General features: G+C 35.0%; 1 protein-coding gene across 7 annotated transcripts in view; it reads right to left on the minus strand.

Moving 5' to 3' along the window:
* LOC114156180 (CUB and sushi domain-containing protein 3-like) overlaps positions 1-21,655 on the minus strand; it is a 404,435-nt gene that overhangs the window by 273,156 nt on the left and 109,624 nt on the right. For all 7 annotated transcript variants that reach the window (XM_028036459.1, XM_028036460.1, XM_028036458.1 and 4 more), the window contains exon 3: positions 12,958-13,070. In XM_028036459.1, the coding sequence (XP_027892260.1) occupies positions 12,958-13,070 (113 nt within the window). The remainder of the gene's footprint in view (positions 1-12,957; positions 13,071-21,655) is intronic.

A 21,655-nucleotide genomic window follows, 5' to 3' on the forward strand; every position in this document is an offset into this window, starting at 1 on the left:
CATTTGATTGGTTGGCTCATATAAAGCTGAATAATGGACTGACATTGGACAAGTGGCCATCCTGTCACACTCGCATATTACTGCTGCACAGAGGCACACATCTGTGCTCAGAGATATTAACTACGTACCATGACAGCCTATATTTTACTCAGGTGGCCAGTAGACATCTGACAGTGCTGAATATCAAATCAATATATCATTTGATGTAATTTCTATCCTGTACCGGCACAGAAGGGTTTGGCAGCTATTCCGTATAATTTCATCACAAGCTCATTTAATGACATTCAGATAAGAGTTCAATATATCATTTGATGCACTTTAAACTCTTATCTACTGTGGGCACAGAAATACTTTACAGCAAATATGATTTCATTATTTAGATATTACACACTGGTAATTATTTTTTGGAGACTCTTTGAGGTTAGACAACTATCCAAGTCAGGCAGTAGACCATTTGGCAGCTCAGTACAAACCCATTGCTGAATTCTTGGATATATTTTTTAGGCATCATTAATTGATAAGTTTCTATACTTTTCTGATGTTAGGCAGCCACTCTATCCTTCAGTCCAGAAATTAATACTTTGGCTGGCTTTTACAATAATTACATTATCCAGGCATCAAAGTGATGCATTGTGTGGACAGAGATTTGGCAGCTATTGTGTCCCATACCATTAATTATACACTTTGATCCAGATAATAAGCTGATGTCACTTGTGCCTGACAACTGCGGGTAACCTTGAGGAGTTTCACTCCTAACTTTTTCACAAAAGCTTTAGGACCATTGGATGAGGATTGTAATAATGGTTTGCAACAAAATTTCAAAACTATACAGGATTAGATATGTGATATTCTCCACTTTCTATGTGGTATTAAAAGACCATGTCTGTTCTCCATGCAATTTCAGGTCACTTATGTTTGTAAGACTTATCTACTTTTCTGTCTAAAGGGGACCTACTATGCTTCCTTGAACAAGTTAGGGTACATACTGTATATGCGCTATACAAAACATGTTTATGGCAATTTTGCACACAATCATTCTCATATGAGATTGAACCTGGTGAGTTCAGCCTTTCTTGTGCATTTATGCACCTTTAAGAATGAGCTGTTTTAGGGCTATGAAACTATTATGCAAATAAGCCGTTGCTGGCCGTGGCTCCCAACTCAGTCGTTACAATCACACTTGTATGGCAGCAAACAGATGCACAATTTACAACTGTACACCTTTGAACGTGAATCAGACCCAGAAGCAGAAGAAGCGGAGCCTCCTGAAAACCATAAAGGATGCAGCAAGCGGTTTCTGAATGGTAAATCAAGTTTAATGTGCAGAATTGTATTGAACAGTAGGGACAGTGCTTTCTTCCAGTTGAAATCTGTTGGCAAATCCTGTTGGTAATATTCTTAAGAGTCCATTATGAAGTGATTTGCACAAACTACAATTTTCTTTGCCAATCTGGCTGGAACATTGCTGAAAGACCCACCAGTGTGTGGAAGGGTTCTGCCACTCCTATCCTAGCCCATAGTACCTCTTGATGGCCTCTTTAGGCTGATGGTTCTCCTCTCTGTGATAAAGGTTTGGAGTTAGAAATTTTTCTGTTTTATGCCACTAGTAAAGCACAGATCCACCAGTTGATGGGAGAGTTGCTACGATAGAACTTATTTGCTAATTGTATTTCTAGCTCCTCTTTACCCCATTAACTCTTTTTTTGGAGAAGCCAAAACTACTCCGAGCATAGAGACTTTATTGTGGAATAGAGAACAATATTTAAAATTTTGTCGTTTTCATTCACCATTTAATGTCACTGCTATTGTCTACCTTTAACAAAACAAAACAGTGTGCTTCTATTTATTCAATATTAACCAATAACAATTAATGATTAAATATTAATCATTGTACTTAATCACTACAATGGTATACCATTGTAAAACACAATGGAGGGCAAAAAAATTCACTAAGCTCTTTGTGTATTGAATCCAATTAGTCATTTGTAATCCATGCTGATGTTCATTTTGAATACATCAAAAATGTACAATTACATATTTGATTTTATACTGTCTTACCGATGATTACTAACTGCAAACAGAGTGGCAGTGTCATTCGTCAAGATAGAGAGCATAATTTATTGGAATGCATCAAAAAGAAAAAAAAGAAAATGCGAATACACAGGTCCAACCAGAAAGATTTCTGACAAAATGAAACAATAAGCTTTTTAAAAAATATTTACCAGGACATTAGGGGCATTTAAAGCACATAACTCATGCCATTGCAAAAAAGCAAAGTTATAAATGGAATGCAGATAAACGTCAAGCAATCCACACATCTAAATTTGCCTTTAAAATAATATTTGCATGCAGTTATTCTTAAAATATGTGTGTGTGGGAACAGCAAGCGATTGTTTTGATTGATGTCCCTGTGGTGAAGCTAACCTTGTAGGCAAGGTAAAAATGCCAACATGTATTCACATTATAGATAACACATAAATGCAAAGGTACACACATACAGCTTTAAAACAGCCATGATTTCACTTTTTATTGTTACAGGAAAGTTTTCTTGTTTTTATAAATCCTCCCACTACCCTTATTTTTGTTTCACAGTGTAAATTTCTTTCTCACAGTTTTCTCCTACCTTTTTCTCCTAGTTTTCACTATTTCTTTTCTTTCTCACTCCCTTCCCCCCACCACTCAAATCTTCAATTGTTTCACACCTGTTTGCATTTACATATGGGAATGCATTGGACACATGTATATGTATTATACCAAGAGATTTAAACACATTAACACAATACACCAGTTTTCTCCTGATTTAGTACTTACATGTTTCTAATCATTTTAAATGCATGAGCCAAGTTAAAGGTTGTACAGTTACATTATATTCTTAACTATATTTTGTGCATAAAATGTATATCGCATTCTCTGCTAATGAAAGAGCAAAACTCAAGTCTATGTATATATATTTAGATGTATATATGCAAAGGAGACACATGTATAATTTCTAAAAGGATCAAAGTATAAAAAAATTATCAGATTGTTATTTTTCTTTTTTTTTTTTTTTACAAAATCACACCCTTCCAGATCACAAAAAGAGGTACACTGTAGCCATTTTAGTATGTATTCTCATTATTACATGTTCACATGGTATGTGCTTACGATCTTAAAGTCTTCTTTAATCAGCCTCAACTATTGGGGGTCACATTGTCTTTTCAGTGATACCATTATCTGAGTTAGATTCAATGAAACAAACTCAATTGAATTGCGGCAAGGGAAGAAAAACTGAATGACCTAAAGTGAGAAAGAAAAGACAGAGACAGATGGGGGGTTGATAGATAAAGGGGTGGACATTGTCAGTCCCCTCAGGTCTCTTTGATAAAGATCAGAGCGGCCACAACGAGAGCCTCAATCACATCCTAATGTGTGCACAGATGCACGCACAAATACTCGAGCAACACGCAACAGCAGAGCAAGCTCCCGCTAGCATGCTCATGCACACAGATGCACAAACATGAATTTTACACTCAGATCATGTTCAAATTAAAGAGACTAGTGTCAAAATCAATCAGTCAAGGACTGATAAGCGATCAAAGGCCCTGAGAAACAAATGCTGGGGCACTCATTCAACGGGTGGCTCTAAATATGGATCCTAACTGAGATTTACTGTTTCCTCTGAGAGCCTGCTAACACATGCAATGCATCAAGCGTTCAGATAAGATTCATTAATGTGAGAATTGAATGTTTACCTAATGTGACTGGCATCAAGTTATTGATGCAGAGTTAATAATGCGTTATTATTGCCGTCAGTATGGCAGTTTGTTGTTTGATATGACAAATGATTAACCTCCATTCCACAAGAATGTCATAATAAATGCAAATAAGTTGCATGCCACATTTTTGCCTGTGGAAAAAAAAACTGTGTTTAATCAGTAAAATGAGTTCTTGGCAGCCATTAAATTGTATACCAACAAACATGACTGCTTTAAAAACTGAATATTGTCTGTGTGGATAGACAATTGCTTCTACTGGAGAACTCTGTAGATTTTTGTCTTTAAGTGAACATAAACCACAGTCAAACAAATATCTCCATTTTGGGGTTTACTGACACAATACAGTTCAACAGAGTTCATTTTTGATCGCTTACTTGTCAAAACATTTTTATCAATTTTCCTACGCCTTTCAGGGCTGCGTGCCTACGTTTTTTTTAAGTACCTCTTTTCTGAATAGGTTTAGACACAAAGATGTGTTTAGAATTTAGCTCCATCTCTATTAGAATAGTTTGCTTTTTCCTTCTAAAACGCAATGAATAATCAGACAAGATTTGTCAAACAGATGAAACAGAGTCAAGCCTCTCCAAAAGAAGTCTGATCTCTAAGCTTAAAATTATCTCTGAAATAATTTGAGGTAGTGATACGTTTAATGCTTAGGGGCAGTTAGTGAACATCTGAACCAATCCTCCATGGCCAGTGTCCTGCCATCTTTAGATGTGTCTCTTTTTCAACACACCTGAGCCAAATAATGAGATAATTAGCAGGACTCTGGAGAACATCACTATGTACTGAGGAGGCAATTCAGCCATTTGATCCATGTGTCTTGGACCAGGGGCACATCTAGCAACAAGGATGTTGTTAGTGTTACTCGTCTCTACTTATAGTGACAAATATAACAAATGATGTTTTGTTTTTCCGTTTTTTTTTTCTTCTTCTTACGACTTTCTGCTTTCCCTTGATCTTGGAGAGCCTGTAATGACGAACAGTCAGTGAGAGAAAAAAAGGACAACCACCGTCTTCTTCCCCAAACTCTGTCTTTATTACAAATTATTGAAATTATGAAATTATTAACATTTCCTAGAACAATCACATTCCTGTGTCCTTTCTTCTGCTACAAAAAACACACACAGCCTTCACCTGTGTAAAAAAAGGTATCAACTCTCACCAATCAATCCAGAGTGCAGCGATATACATTAAAAAACCCATTTCTCAAATAAGAGGATTAATTATGTTGAATACTGCAAGAGGGAGATGTAATAATGGACAAAACCTTAAGCTCACTCTAATGTGTTTTCAATAACTACTGTCCGACTGAATAAACTACAGTTTAATTGATTACATCGCAAGGGAGAAAAAGTAAAGTCTATAGTAATAATAATAATAACAATAATCATAATAATAATAATAATAACTCCTTTTTAACAGATAAAACAACACAATGTATCTCAGGGGACCAATGTTTAATCGGGGAGTGGAACGGAGCTAAAAAAGATACATGTAGCGATCTTCAGAACGGCCGTTATGCGACCGTTGTAGCTAAAATGTAGCTAACTGCGATCCTAACAAATCCTTTTTTTTCTTTATTTATTTTCAATGTTTCAGCACATCTATCAATCAAATTACAAATCATATCCAAATATACATTGTTACTCCACATTTTTAACGGGGGGCAGCCCTCACCAGCTTCACACTACTAACCTGTAATGACGAACAGTCAGTGAGAGAAAAAAAGGACAACCACCGTCTTCTTCCCCAAACTCTGTCTGAAGAGCGAGGGGCGGGGCTCCTCAATTCCGGTCTCCTGGTGAGACGTTGCCCGAACCTTCGTTACCCTTTTTTTTTTCTCTTTTTTTTTTTTTAAAACCCATATATGTAATTAGTTGCAATACTATTAATTTCTGTGTGGTGGCGTATATTTTCTTAAACAGATTTTCTGGACTATCACCAAGTGATAATTGAATTCTCCCACTTTATGGTGTATCACATTAGCATAAAGTTTATCTGATAAAAAAGTGAAAAAATTAATTTTCAAAAATGTTGTTAAAACCGATCAGGCCTGATGAATAATTATGCACTTTTTTTTCTATAGGGGATTACCATTCACTGTCCTGGACATCTTTCATACATCAAGGTTGTAGTGGGTCAGGAAATGAGAGCACATACAGAAGGTCACTGCTTTGGCTGCAGATCCCAGTAAGTGCGCAACAGTATTCATGATATTATGAGGAACTGATGGAGAAATGCCCAGAGCGCAGATGGGTCCACCCATGCCCCTGACATCTGGCCAGTGAAGGTTCCCAAACTGTTTAACCAGCTGCCAGCAACTTCTATGTGTTTGCAAATTACATCTCCCCACCCAGCAACTCCAAACAGAAAGAGGGTTTGGAGAAAACAACAACAACAAATATATATATATATATTGATTAATGTCTTCCCACCGTTTATACTGCTTCAGCAAAACCAGTGTGTACTTTTCCACCTCCATTTTAATGTGCTTTTTGATTTTTCAAAGTTCAATTAACCTTCATTCTGCCTTCATTTTTTTTCCCTGAAAAAGAAAAATGTTGGATTTAATTGGGCTTTTATCTCCTTTCTTTAGCTTAACTAGACTGTATACGTTTTTATTTCAGTCATTAAGTAAACACTGCTGAAGATAAGAGAACAACAAAGTAATGATGTGCTAATTTCAAGGGAGGAAAAATGGCAGGGGTACTGAATGCAAAAAAGGGAGAGAAAATTATTCACATTTTATTCATAAAAGAATGATTGGGCAGTATATTTATGGTTGAAGTTAACACATAAGACATGCTTTATGGAAAGGTTTTTCAGTTGTAGATCAAAGTGTTCATTGCTCTGCGTCTGACAGCCTCTTTCACTGTACATCAGTGTTAGAAAACATGTCTATCTTTTCAAGACTCTTTAGTAACTTCAGTCTTTTTGCACAATTACCATTTTGCATTTTTTAAATTTAAATCATGTTATATTTGACATTTTTATGGTTCCAAGAAACATTGTCTCCTCTAGACAATGTTATACTTATAGCAGAGACATTTTGTACCTTATTGGACAACTGATGATTTGAAGTAATTTTCAGCAACCTGATTTTGGATCATTTAAAAAAAATCAGTTTGATGTAAGAAAGTGTTGGAGGTCCCGGCTGTTTGTTTTATTCAAAACAGATTTAACTTATTGTTAGTGCTGTCGATCAAGTAATCACACTCTAGCGCTGTGATTAATCACAATCAATCAATATTCCTAAATTTGTTAGCTTTAAATATAAATATGTACGCAGCTGTGGTTCTTGCAGGAATGGCCTTTCCTTTTATATGGAGATGTGCACACAAGAAAGTTGAAAATGTTTCAACTTTTGTTGCTGCCTGCTGTCAAGGAAAACTTTTACCATCACTCCTCATTTGCCAAACCCACAACGCTCAGCTGTGAACCAGGAAACACCCTGCGTGGGAAGGAGGCTTTTAGATCAAAATAGGTTGAATTAATCTGCTGTATATAATATTATCTCATTAAAATTTTTGGATTAATTGCATGCCTTAAAGTGATTACATTCTCAGTGGTACTTGTTATCCAAGTTTTTTAATGTTTTCAGTCAATGACCAACTTCTTTCATACTTGCAAGAATAAAGCTTAAAAAGTAATTGCTTGAAAACTTTTCATGTGAACCAATAAACCTTTTGTGTGGTTTTGAATTTTATACACTTTGGTGGCCTTTGCAATTTCCATTAAAAATAAAAATCTTAAACTGTTGTATCGTTATGCTGGTGTCCTGTAAGGTTTTGCTGTTGCTCTAAAAAAATTAAAGATTCAAGGTTATATTTGTGTTTGAAAGGTACATTTGTGCAAAGTTTATTTGAGCAACAATTATATTGTGTCATTCTATTGAATTCAAAGTCTTGAGCAATATAAATAGTTAGATAGGTACTTTATTAAATATTCTCAAAAAGAGTCAATTTGCAGCACCGAGAGGGGACAAACAGACTGGGCCACAAGTTGAAACCTCTGACACCTGGAATTAAAATTGACTTTTCACATTTACTGAAATGAAAAGAGAAACATATTAAATCACTCAAACTGTAACAATCCAAAGGGAACAACGAATAAACTAAAACTATCATGAGCACTGACATCACACTCTTTTTTTTTACCCTTCTAGTTTTTATCTTTCCTCTTCAATACTTTCCCTAAACTATTAAAGATAAACACAAACCAATTATAATATAAAACAGGAATGAACAAAATGATAAGCACGACGTTGAGCATAAAAGATGAATAAGCAGACAAGTAAAAGACAGAAAATGAGGCAGAAAGAGAAAAATAATTATTCTACACTGATCATGCAAGGAAAGCATGCATACCTGTGTGTCAAAGCCCAGCGATAATCTGCAATTCTGTCTCATCAGCACAATATCAAACAGCCTCAGACACAGCGTTAAATTATACATCACTGTATTTCTCTGTCTCTTGTTCAAATCCACGTGCACATATGCAGACTTCATTGTATGTGCAGGCAGATGAATTAGTCATGACCCGAGTATCTTCAGAGGGACAGGAAGAAAGATTCAAGGTGTCCGATGAGCACATCAAAGCCTCTCCCTAGCGGACGGACTGCAGAGGATAATGCTAACCTTCTGTACCATTGCTTTGCCAAACCCAGGCTTCTGTTACAGTGGCCACTTGATTTGTTCTTTCCTGTTTTTTTTCAGTGTGCAATGCTGAATTCTTTAGTCACAACCTATTTTTTTTGTCCTACATACAGAGCTGGAGTATTGATCCCATCCGTTCACCTGTTTCTCCACTTATGTTGGAGCTCTAACAAGGAAACCGAGGAAATCCAGAACCTCTCCCTCCAACTGACATCCTCCAGTCCTTCCTGCACTCATGATTGAAGTGTCCAGAGGTATTCCATGGCCAAGTGTGATCTAAAAGGCCTGAGGCATCACATCAAGCCAGGAGAAGACCCTGGAGCAGAGTGCACTCTCGGCTGGATGTGGCTGGAACAGATGCACAGTGAAAAGCGCAGGAGGATTGAGGAGCAGATGCACACGTTCTTTTCCCTTTTTCAAATTCATTTCGGCATACCTGAATGGCATGCTCTCTTGTTCTTCCCATTTGAGCATATTTTTTTTTACCAACACAATCTATCTTGGTGCTGTTAACTACTTATCTTACCAGCACACATTCTTACTCTCATAGATTGTTGCCAAGCTTTGTTACAATACAAAAAAAATTACGGCAGGAGCCAATCTGGTATTACAGCCAGCACTTCAACTACATAACTAATAGGTTCATGTATTCCATTTCAAAGTAAAACTCTCTAGTCAATCTATATTGTTTTTAAATGGGGCACACAAACTTAAAACTCAGGGTTATATTAAACTTTTCCATTTAAAACGAAGATTCACTGGCATCTTGCAGCAACAAAAACAAACAAACAGCATTATCTGTATTTTGTATTGCCTGTATCAGAAACCTTGACTTTTTAAAAACCTTTAAACCAAGGACTGGCAATGTATGCTTTTTTATTTAGATTTAAAGCCAGCGTTTAACATTATTTTACACCGTAACAAGATGACTGGCTGAAGACTCTCATAACACCAGTGTAAGTAATGTTTCATTTTTACAAATGGCAATTGTGCTCTTCGTCTCTTTCACAGTGTCTGTCACTATATTGCGGCACACTGAGTCGAAGTCAAAAGGCGGCATGTACCAACAGCAGGGGCTCTTTAGATAAATCCCCTGGATCCTCTCACTGACAGCTAACTCCCTCTGTGTTACATCTACACACAGACATAGATACACAGAAAGTGCACAGAGTTATCATGTGCCAAGTATCTGGTGGAAATTTGTGCCAGTCAGTAAATCTGGGACAACTGCTTCAACTTGTAATATCCAGACACCCATGAAGATATAACCTCAGCCGAAGCATTTGTGTAGATTCAAACACAGGCGCTCTGCAATCAGTGGCGTCGTGATTATGCAGTGCAACAGACCTAGAGCAATTCAATGATTACCCATCAGTTCTCCACCTCTCTCAAAGACGGGCACAGTGACCCATAATGGGAGGCAGAAAGACTCTTAAGGAGTTTGGTAGCATCGCGGTGAAAAATAGCTCTTATAAAATATGTGTAGGAAGGATGTACTATACGTAGAAATATTTTAAGCTTTTAGAGAAAAAAATTAAAGGCATTATTAATGTTGATTTAGAATGAAGTTAAAGCTTGATTTCAGGTGGTTTTGAAGATGTAAATTCGGGTTTGACGTCTCTTCAATACTGTTTGCATTTAGAAAATGCATTGGTGTATTTTTGTGGCCATGAGATGCCAGTAGAATATCACAAATGCCCGTTTAGTGTTGTAGATTAAATCTGAAATTTCAAAGCAGCCCTATTTTACATGAACAGAACATCAGATTTATTCTAGCCCTGTTGTATTTTAGTCACCGAACATAAGCTGCTGTTAATGTTACTTCAACATACTAGTTAGTTTTACCTATAAAAGCAAAGTACTCATCATTCTTTTTTTTAGGTATTATGCATTAAGCCACAGTAAATGACTATCTTGTTGTTATTGGATATCAAGATTTGAAAGCAAAGATGTTTCATTCAGTTAATATTTTAGCTGTATAACAATTTGAATGCAGGCTTCGAGATTCACAATTTCACTTTGTAAAAACTTTCTGATAATCTTTATAAGAAAACGTATTTAAAAAATGCGCATGTTGCAGTTTACTGCAAAAGCTTTGTTAATTATTTTTACCTTACCGTGTTATTATCCTAAACTCTATGCTGTATCACAGGTGTGGATGATACCAGGTCAAAACATAGTTTAATGATCCCAGAGTAAAAACGATAATTGTTAAATGTGCCTTTTTTTTGTCATAGTCCACATGTTTGGGGTAGCTTTAAAATATGATGTTTCTAAGGCCATTAACCTGTTCTATTGTAAAGTTCTATTTAATAAATTAAAACATGCGTTACAACAAGGCTTGTTTGCTAGATTAAAAGTACATTAAAAAAAACAACAACATTTAGGCAGGTATTTTACTTACTTTTTGTGAAACCCCAATTTCTAAAAAATGTCTTATAATATTATTATCTTAGATGTTGTGTTTTAATTAGTTGAAAATCATAATTATTAAATGAAATAAAGGCTCAAAGCCAAGAGTATGTGTATAATTTATCTAAATAATGTGTTTCACTTAGTGAATTAACTTCAAGAAATACATTGTTAATCATATTTAAATCTATGGAACGGGTTTGTATTTAAGAAACCTTTTAGAACTGAGCTAATGGAAAAATGCAATTCTTTGACTTTTTAATATCTGTAATGAACTATGCTAGATTTCAGTTGGTGGGTGTTTGTTTTATGTATATAATAGTTTCCTTCTTTATATTTAGTAATTGTTTAGATTGTTTAGATTGCATATCTATATTCTTCTAACATCTCTGAAGATACCTGAGCTTTGCTGTTTCACTTTTTGTTTTATGCCTCCAGCTTGAGCAGGACTCCCTAGAACAGTGGTTCCCAAAGATTTTATTCCCCCCTCCTCAGTATGGATTACATCAAAATCCCCCCCAAAAAGAAAAAAAATCAACTGGGCACACACATCGTTCAACCAGACATAAACCTATACACATATTTTGTTTTCAAACTCCATTGAAGTTTATTTCACACTTCAGTTTGCAACAAAACAAACTACAAACCATCTTTACGGTGAAACACTTTTGTGTAACTTTTTATTTTCTTTTTTTTTTCATTCATCCATACCGCTTCCCTCGCGCTCCCCCCTAGGGGGCGCACCCCACACTTTGGGAACCACTGGCCTAGAAAAATAGATCCAAGGTGAGCTAGCAAAAGGCTGTAGAATTGCTTATATTGACTGCATGTACAAAAGTAACTTTTGCCACATTGCAACATACAGCACCAGACAATCATACAATATCCATTTGTGATGAGACTGTGAGATAAAAACCATCACCTTTAATGTGTGTTAGCTTGGAAAAGGACAGTGCAGAAGAAATATAAATGCCTGGAGCTTTTAAATTGCCCACAGGGTCACAAATGTAGCTGCACTCTCTGAATGACACAGCTGCTGACATGTCAACAGCTAATCATGAATAAACGTATAAACAATGTAATTGTATAATTTCTTTCAAATTTGCACACAGTTATATTTTTGTCTTTGGTAAAACAATTTAATGCTTTTTCCCCCCTCCTATTTAATTCACTCGAACTAATTGCCCCAGTGAGGACATCAAAGTTGTTCTAATCTTCGACTCGGATCTGAAACTGTTAAAGCAAAAAGGATATGCTGGTTCAAAGTCTAATTTTAACCATTATTTTAAGCAATCATCTGTTTTCCTTCATCTGTGAATAGTTCACCATGATGTTTACCTAAACCTTTAAAAGAAAAAACATTGAGATGCTAAAGATCTCTTGAGATTTGCACACTTCACTTTTTCTCCATGACTAAGAGCCACCCGACGACCTTCATGAAATGTTTTAATTGTTCTATTTCTTAAAAGTTTAAGTCTATTACTTAAACTTTTTGTTGTTTTTGATAACAAAAAAGTAAGCATTTTTGTTATCACTTAAACTTAATTCAAAAGAAATAAAAATGTAAAACAATCTTAGTCATGATTTTAAATCACTACAGCATCAGATACTGATCTCTGGTAACCTTGTTGCTTGATTCAGAAAGTCTCCAGTTGCCGGAAAAGGATGCACTTGAATCATTTCTTGTTGCTGAGTGGACAGTAGTTAAAAGTGGATTGAGTTCAAGACCTCGCACTTTTCCTTCTCCTTGAACAACTTAACAGTTCACTTTTTCATCTCGAGTTCATCTTCCCTGACAAACCTGAACTGAATAGAAACCAAGTTCCCAAGAAAGCATCAAAACCAAAACATGAAATCTGACCTTCTGCTGGAAAACAATTAAGTGTGGTGTTTCACATTCTGAGGCTGGGTAAAACATGCAGCTTCAGCTATTAGCCATTTCAGATTATTTGGAGCTTTATTTTCCAAATCTACATCTTTTGTTGTCACACCATAGTACTCAAAATGCTCTTTTCTGTGCATAATTTAGGAATATCTGAAGATTTTTATTTTTTTGTTTTATTTTTTTGCAAAATAGCCCAGTTTGCAAACAAGACATACAAACATTTATACAAAAACAGACACGTTCTGACCTTCATAGTTGAGTTTGAAGCCATGAGCAGAAACAGCAAAGTCGCTGGTCAACCTCAAAGAGAAAACGTTCCCTGTGCTGGTGACAGGGGGAGGAGCCTGGAAGCCTGTTAACCTGAAAGAAGAAAACAGAGCGATGTGATTAAAATTATGCATTACCAAAAATTTTTTAAATAAAGCATAAAATAAAACAAGAAATTAGGTGTCTTGTATCTTCCTGAAAGGTTTACATAATATTTTCTTTAGCTCATTAAATAATGTTCATTCCAACAAAACTTGACTAGTTCAGTAATTCAGTTCAAAATGTCCAATGTTTTCAGATGAAAGTAACACTTCCATTTCATTTGGTGCCCAATATCCCAGAGTCTGGGAAAAGAGACGCAAAGAATCCAAGCTACATGAAGTTCATCGGCTTTTCCTTCTGCTTACAAGTTTGATGGATATTTGGATTTTATTTTCCAGTACATCTTGGCATGTTCCCACACATGCAAAATTACCACTACCTGCCTTAATGAGCATGGCAGTTTGGTGCTAGATTCACCAGGATCTTGGCCTGAGCGAAACTGAAGCATGGATGATGTACTCTGCAGTATTCCATCATTTTAGTATATATATTTTTTGTAGTGAACTAGTATTCTAATTTTCTGAAGTATGGGTTTTCATTATCTGTAAGTGTATCTCTCGCTTCTTTTTTAGTTATGAATGAAACAAATGAACATTGGAAATATCTTATTGTAAATTTTGTGCCAAGACCTTCATAGCTCTGAGCATTGTTTCCTTGCTTCAAGATTATACTAAAAGGCAAAACGTCTTAATGTTAGATAGGACTTAGTCAGCCTTATTTTCTTCTTAAGCTCTTTCAAAAAACATTGAAGAAACAATTAAATCTGTTTTTTAAGAGCTGTTCACTACAAAAAAGCACTGTGCATATTGTATTTTTAAATAACCTAATATAATGATGAATGGGTTCATTTAGATCTTTCAATTTGATAAAAAGCAAGTGCTCAACCAATTGATCTTATTATACTAAAACCTCTCTGCAGATGAGTAAACAAGAGATAGCGAAAAAAAGAAAGAAGGTAAGTCCAAATGAAATCACTCAGCTCAGCAACATTTCGCCGTTTATCCTCAAATAAATGCTGCATAACTGCCCAGGTGGGCCTTCAGCTAAGAGACAGCTAATTGAGGAGGAAACATGAAGGAGGAGAGGAGGGCTGGGTCTTTTTCATGTCTGGAAAAGAGCCAAGCCCTTGTGCTGCCGCTGCAACATTTTCTGTATTTTTCCTGAAGCTGCCATTCTTTCTTTCATTTTATTCTCTACATTTGTTACATTTTCTCTTTTTTCTTCCCTTTTCCGCCAATTTAGCAAATACTTGCATTGTGTTACTTCTCTCCTATTGTGCTCATCATTTATTCTTCCATCAACCACATTTTAACATTTTCGGTTTGAAGTTGTCGTACAACATGCTTCTTTAAATGTTGTTTTTTTTCTTTTTCTGAAATTTGACACTATAGCTAAATTGTATTTAATTCTATCAAACAACCTTTATGCTTTCCATTACACATCTGAGTGCAATGCAAAGACGTAAGGTGGTAGGGCCAATCATTACAATCTTTTTCGATCTTAAAATATTGTTGCATAAGTTGCACTTCACATTTACAAGTGCAGCAGCTTTCTCATTTGCAAACATTTGACTGGAACAACAATCGCTGTCAGGTTTGCATGTTTATGAAAACACTTGGAATCTTATCCATTTTCTATACAAAGCATGAACAAAAGTAAAAATAGTATTGCATTTCTTCATTACAAGTACTTTATCTTCTGATCAATCTTCACTCTGATTTATTTATTTGTTTATTACATACAATATTCATTTTTGATCTTCTCTAATACCTAAAATGATGTATGACAATGTAGATTTCAGGCAAAATAACCAATTACAATGCATATGGACATCATACCACCATGGGAGTTTATTTGAAGGAATCAACAACAAACGATGACGATTTTTATTTCTTATCACAATAAAAGGTTTTACCTTAAGTGAAATATTTTCTCTCTACAATGTGATACATTTTAGTATCAAAGTATTACTGAAATGTATCTTGCATCATAGATATTTTTGTTCACAAACATAACTATGCAAAACACACACAAACAGATGTAAAAGTACACACAGTAAGAAGACCTGACCGGTGTTTTGAACTGATCAAGGTTCCATGTTTAGTTTCATGATTGACTGATGTTTATCAATGTTTCCACTTTTAACCTTGTTTAACTGTGGAGCCACATATCTTCAACTGGAAGGCAGAAGACTGAATTCATGATCCATTATGGTTGGCAGAGTTTGTCAGATAGGCAGAATTGAAGCTAAGAAATTTTCTTTGCATGATCCATGCCAATAATGTGATACTCTGCAACAGATTAGCTTCTTCTCCATGACCAAAGGATTTGTCATCTATCAAGACTGTTTAAGAAATGAGAAGTGTTGGTGACGTTTTTTTAGACAATCACTGTATTTTCATTTGTGTTTCGCCGTTTCCACTTTTGTGCTCATTTTTGCAACTTGTGGTATAATAGCGACTCTATAAAGTCGTCTCTTTACCCTTCAGCAGATAGAATATCATTAAAATAAAACTCAAATCCCCCTGCTTCCTCTCCAGTATCTAATTTTCTTTACTTTCACTCCAGCAGATGCAAACCTTCAGCACACAAACACACCACTCGTTTTATTCTGTCACAATTTAGCTCTGGGTTTACATGTTTCAAGATTTATGAAGTGAAAGCAAAATTCCCTTACAGAAATTGAAAGTGGGTTAGGAAAGAGACTTGTGGGTGTTGGTACTTGCACACAAGAGTCTCATGTGCATAGTGTGAAATCGCATCAGTAAGTCAAGTAACTGGTTAATATCATTGGAGTGCTTTCCTTGCTCTTACTGTCTCATACACAACAACAAAGGAAGCTATGCACAGGATTGTAATACAATCCAACACAAAACTTCCAATGTAAAACATTAAACAAAGCAGTTGAGCGATTATGACTGATAGAGCCCGTCATTTATCATTCCTGCATCTAGTTGTTTTCATTGTTAACCTACAAAATATACTTTTCAACATTAATGCTGTCATTTTGGTAGAAAAGAGAAGGCTTAAAACATTAATGGCAGTGTTTACAAAAACATTTGTTGCTACACCACCTACCAAAAAGGCAGGATGGGGCATTTTTGAAACCAAAAACTCTCATGCTACTTATTTTGATTTTTTCTAATTCTGAGTATGGTAGTGACGGCCAACATTTGCATATTTTATGCAAACATGGTTTAAAGGATTTTTGATAAATCCTTTAAACCATGGATCCAGGTATGCCTCCACACCAGTCTTTTACCAATACCTTACATCACATTACAGTTGAAACTGCATGTGATATTGTAAAGCATTATTTAGAAGAGACTAAGATAAACCGCTCTCAAAGTTCTGTTTATCAAAGCTATTATCTTCTACACCATTATAAGATTCAGATCTCTGTCAGAGGTTGCATTAAACTTTCTTTTTTGTCTGTCATTTTCATAGACAGCAATAAAAAAAATCCCATCATAATCTATTTTTACTTGTCAGTTTTTAAATAATGACATATTCAATTGCATTTAGTTTTCATTTTGCTTAACTAATATTAAACAAGCTGAACAGAGAATCCACATCATGCCATCACACATAAAGCAGATGAATACTTGTACCGTCTTCTCTGTAGACACAGAAACAATTAACTACAAACCTCAGTAACTACATAAACAATAAAATTAAATGACTTTACTTAATTTATGAGCTAATCATCGGAGGTGGCTTGAACGTAGATAACCTCAACTTCCTCCTGGTCTCTTATTTTACCTTTGAAATGTAAATCAATATAGGACAAGATAAATATTCTAATTTTAATTTTATTTACTTTCTACAGGACCAAAACAAACGCCCTAACAATTAACAATGTAATCTAAATAATTCCAAATATAAAAATGAATTACCAATTTTGAATCTAAATTAACTTAAATATATTCCCACTACACAAAGAACAAAACAAAATTGGTAGAAATTATAAACTACAAAACTTTTACATAAATGGCCACGACACCACCTTTTTGTCCTTCATTTCACTCCCGATGGTACTACTAACATCTCAAAAATTGATTTAACAAGTCATATGTCCAAACTGTGTCTATCTTCCAGCCTATTTTGACATGCACTACGACATTTAAAACACAGTGGAACATCTATATTGACTAACATTATTCCCATTGGAAACGTTCTCAACTTGACCATGAATTTAAATCAATAACAGCATCCAGATGTAAGATGCTTGTTTTTCCAAGTACATCCTGGAAAAATCATGTCAAAAACAGGTAGAGAGGGGAGAAAGAAATAAACTATTTGTGTCAAAATCACAAGCACTGAATAAAATACACTAAATTCTTTGATAAATTTCACTTTAGATAACATTACCCACAGTTTGTGAGATAAAAGGAAAACGAGGACAGTAAGTGGATGTTATCTTTTACCACAACAAACATGACATGTTAATATTTGTGTGTATTGTAGTGATGAGGAGGTTTGCTGGTAGGATATTGAGAGGACTGAGAATGAAACGAGGAAAAGAAACACCTCATTAAGTTTTGAGCACAGGAGAGGAAGTGTTATGATTTGGAGTCATTTTAATCCAAACAGCCTAAGGACATCACAGTTACTCAACCAGTTATTCCTCTGCAGATATAAAAGTAGTTTTCTACTGACTGGATGAAAAAGACTCAATTACATTTACAATGTTTATAAAGTTTTTAATACATGAATTATGATAATATTTTCATATATTTATGGCATATTAACCGTAGAGGTGGTATGGTTTTAAGGATATAGCTATGTGTTTTTTTCAAATGCAACAATGTAACATAAGTATTTACTCTTTTAGCCTTCATGAAAAACACACAAAATTACAATAAGAAGTTATTTAGGCTGGCTGTTTTATGATTGTAAAACAAGTTGGGAATATGTGTCTCGTTTGATTTATAGTTTAAGCAACCTTTTCCTACATCAGTACCAATTTTCACCTGCAAACAAAGGTTATAATCTGATGTGAAACTGTGTAGTCAGCTTTTACAAAGGTCACTACACAGTTTTGGAGATTTTCAAGGTGTTTTAGGTTGTGTAAAAGCACATTGGACTGTACTATTTCCAAAAGAAATAATGTTGCACACATATTGATTTTCCACATAAACTGCATTCAAAAGCAAGTTACAAAACTAAGTACAAGAAAAGGGTTTTACCTTTTCATTACATTATTTACAAAAAATCTCATACTACTACCAGGCACTTTAGCATTTCTTCAGTTTGTCAAATTCCTACAGGGCTGTAAAAAGGTAATGATCGGCTGAAGCCTAAACCTTAAATTTTGTTTGCTGTTCCATTGGATTAGTTGCAACTGTAAAGGCACGTCTACACAGGTTTAGGCTTGCTTATTTGTGTTTTATTATAAGTCTTCTAAAGATGTGGAATAACTAATATGGTATGAAACAGATACAGAAGTATAAAAGTATTCACATATTGGATTTTCATATGCCACATGAGATGTGTGATTTTAATTTTCTTTTCCTTAAATAGGTCCCAATTACACCCAAAACTGCATAGTTCAACAACAGCCCCAGAAGATTTTGATTATGAATAAATCAATACTAATAAGGTTTGTTTAATTGTCGTAGCACCATGAAACAGTTATTTTATAGTTTTAGCAATTAAAACAAATTCTTTGTTTTGGTTTTAAAAAATATAAGAAATACATCAATACATTTTCTTCCAGAGGAAACCTGCCACATCAGGTTGTTGGTTCTGAAAACCAAACCTATGTTTAACCAAACCTCTGATATGTAGCTAAGAAATGTTTCAATTTTTTTGTGTGGTTGTTTAACTTTCTTCTTCATCATCCCATTTCTTTTATTTCTATATTGTTTCATCATGCAAAATGCAGTTAATATTCATACGAGGATCTGACAAATCTGTCTTACAGCGGTGTCTCACAGCTCTGTTGCTGGTGACCTCCCACTGCGCAAGTTTTAGATCTTTCATCCTCAAACATTTGATCCAATTTATTGCTAATAGGTCATGACCAGGGTTCCACAGAGTACAACAACAAGCTGCCCCAGACCTTGAACTAAGTGTCTTGAACAAGAGAAACACTGCAATTATGCACATTAGGGGGTCAAGGATGAGAAACAAAAACCATTTATTAACAAACGTCTTGGCCCGTTGTCCCATATTCTGGGTTTCATGGACTCTTAAGGCTTGCATTACTAAGATTTAAACCCTTAAACATCATAAAACATTATGCTGTAGCACCATTTGTAATGGATGCATTTTTTTTTTACTCGTGTTTGTGTGTGTTTTTTTTTTTGCAAAAGGATTTTATGTCCAAATCTTTTCTTTATTGACTATTTTTAGATGTAAAACATCAACAAGGCATGTGGAAACCTACATTTAACACCTTCTCTGGAAAAAGTTAGGCATTATGAGTATTATGATTAAACTTTCTTCAGTGAGCAGCTTATCATTTTCTTTAGACTTCACACAGTCACTAAGCAATTATCAGGTATTTTCTGAGATTATTATATTCAATAAGGCCTGCAGAAAACAAACAACCAAGAGTCCTGATTGAAGTTTATCAGTCCTATCTGGATTCATTTTAAAAATTCATAGATATTTCTTGATTATTTATTGGCCATTTTCTTTCCTACTAATGAACTCTTTGATTTTTTGTGGTACTACAACCTATATTTGCTGTAATCAAAAGTATCTAGAGTTATTTTATTTCAACAAATCCTTTGGTGATGTACTTTTTATCCAATTTATCCAATTTTTGTTCCTTAACTGTGCTTCTGATGACTGATCTGATTGTGTAAAGGTTGTGCAATCTATGTAAATAGCAACTTTTCAATTTCACTGACTATTTCAGGAAATGTAATGTTCATTTACACATGCTTGTACATTTCTGTATAATACTAAAATGATGCGCTCGCATTTACATAAAGAGTGAGGTTAGAAGTTAATGCTGTGGTAAGAAAATGGTCGATAACCCCCTTTTCCCCTCCATCCCTCTATTTCATCTTCATGTCCAGTAGATTTATTTCCTTCATGGGTGTTCAAAGTTCAGGGTCTCCGGTGACTGATTGATTAACAACTCCTCCCTGAGTGGCACACACACACACACATGACTGCACACCAAATCATTTTTCAGGTTAAAGTACATGTGGTCAATAGTCATTGCTGTGTCGTATAAATCACTGTTTCACTAGCCCTCCTGATCTATGTGTGTAGCTCAGTGTGCATGTGCATGTCTGGGTTTGAGAAGGGATGCATTGAGGGGAGATATGGAGGGTCCTTGATCATAGTGGTACTCTATCCATTAAATTAGTCATACAGAAAAAAACAAAACAAAGAAATACACAAACACAAGCAGATTCACTTTCCAGGTCACCCTTCCAGCTTCCTCAATGACCCAGTCCATTCATCATCAGAATAACATATAACATGAGAGAGAGAGAGATGTGAGCTACATTGCAACCTAAACATTAATTTTAATATACCCCAGAGAAGGTGACAGGAAAATCATTAAATGAATGTACCCACTGTGAGGCCAGGACAATCCAAGACTAAAAACATCTGTCGGGGAATTTTTTTATTCATTTCTTTTTCTGGATGTGTTGAGGTAAGACAAAAATGTTTGAAATCCACATTTTTGCCATGAAAATCTTTCTACAAAATATTTTCAGCAACAAAGCAAAATCGTATTATGTTCCTTAAATAATACACCTTGAAATCTTGGACGCTAAAACAGCATTTTAAGGAGTTAAATTCCAAAATTCTCAAATCATCACCTTACCAGAAACCTTCGGTCAAACAGAGCAGGAATATTTATTTGTCCTCTATTATTACTACCAAGATGATACTGACACAGGGCCAGGGTTTGAAACCATTTGTAATAAAATAATACTGGTTGTATGTGTTCTTATTTATGTCATAATTGCAATGCAATGTGTAAATGAAAGACAGATTTTGCAAAGTATTTAATCTAAAAAAAAATAAACATTTCTGAAACTATTTCCCGCTTGCAATAAAGACCAGAAAATGAAAACCAATGAATATTTGTTGTTACCCAGCTTACGATATCAAAGTACTTAGTGAGTTTTTAGTGGCCACCATGTGTATCCGCTGTGCATGTCCTCAATGTCTCTTCATTTCCGAGCAGATCATCCGCAGCAAAAACATTTTCAGCTTAAATTCACCTGTTCCAAAGAAATTTTTATTTATTCTTCTCCAGCAGAGTTTTTCTGATGAGTCATATTGTATATTTCATAGACATTTAATCATCTGCTATCCAGTTTTTCCACTTTTTGTTAAAGGAGCATATGCCACACTACACAACAGAATAATAAATGAGTTTAGAAAAACCCAAAAGGCATCTGAATGTGAAACAAAAAAAGCGTAAGCAGGCTTTATAATAGCCCATTGTCAACAAATTAAAACACCAACCATGTGATAACATTTACTTAATATTGCTCATGTGGGTAAACATTTTGTTCTACTCTACTAGAAATTATCTAAGCATATTTGTTTAAAATAAGTATTCTGTACCTTCTTTACTCCTATATTTGGATTATGTT

This window comes from Xiphophorus couchianus, chromosome 13 (assembly GCF_001444195.1).
Source record: "Xiphophorus couchianus chromosome 13, X_couchianus-1.0, whole genome shotgun sequence".
NCBI lineage: Eukaryota > Metazoa > Chordata > Actinopteri > Cyprinodontiformes > Poeciliidae > Xiphophorus > Xiphophorus couchianus.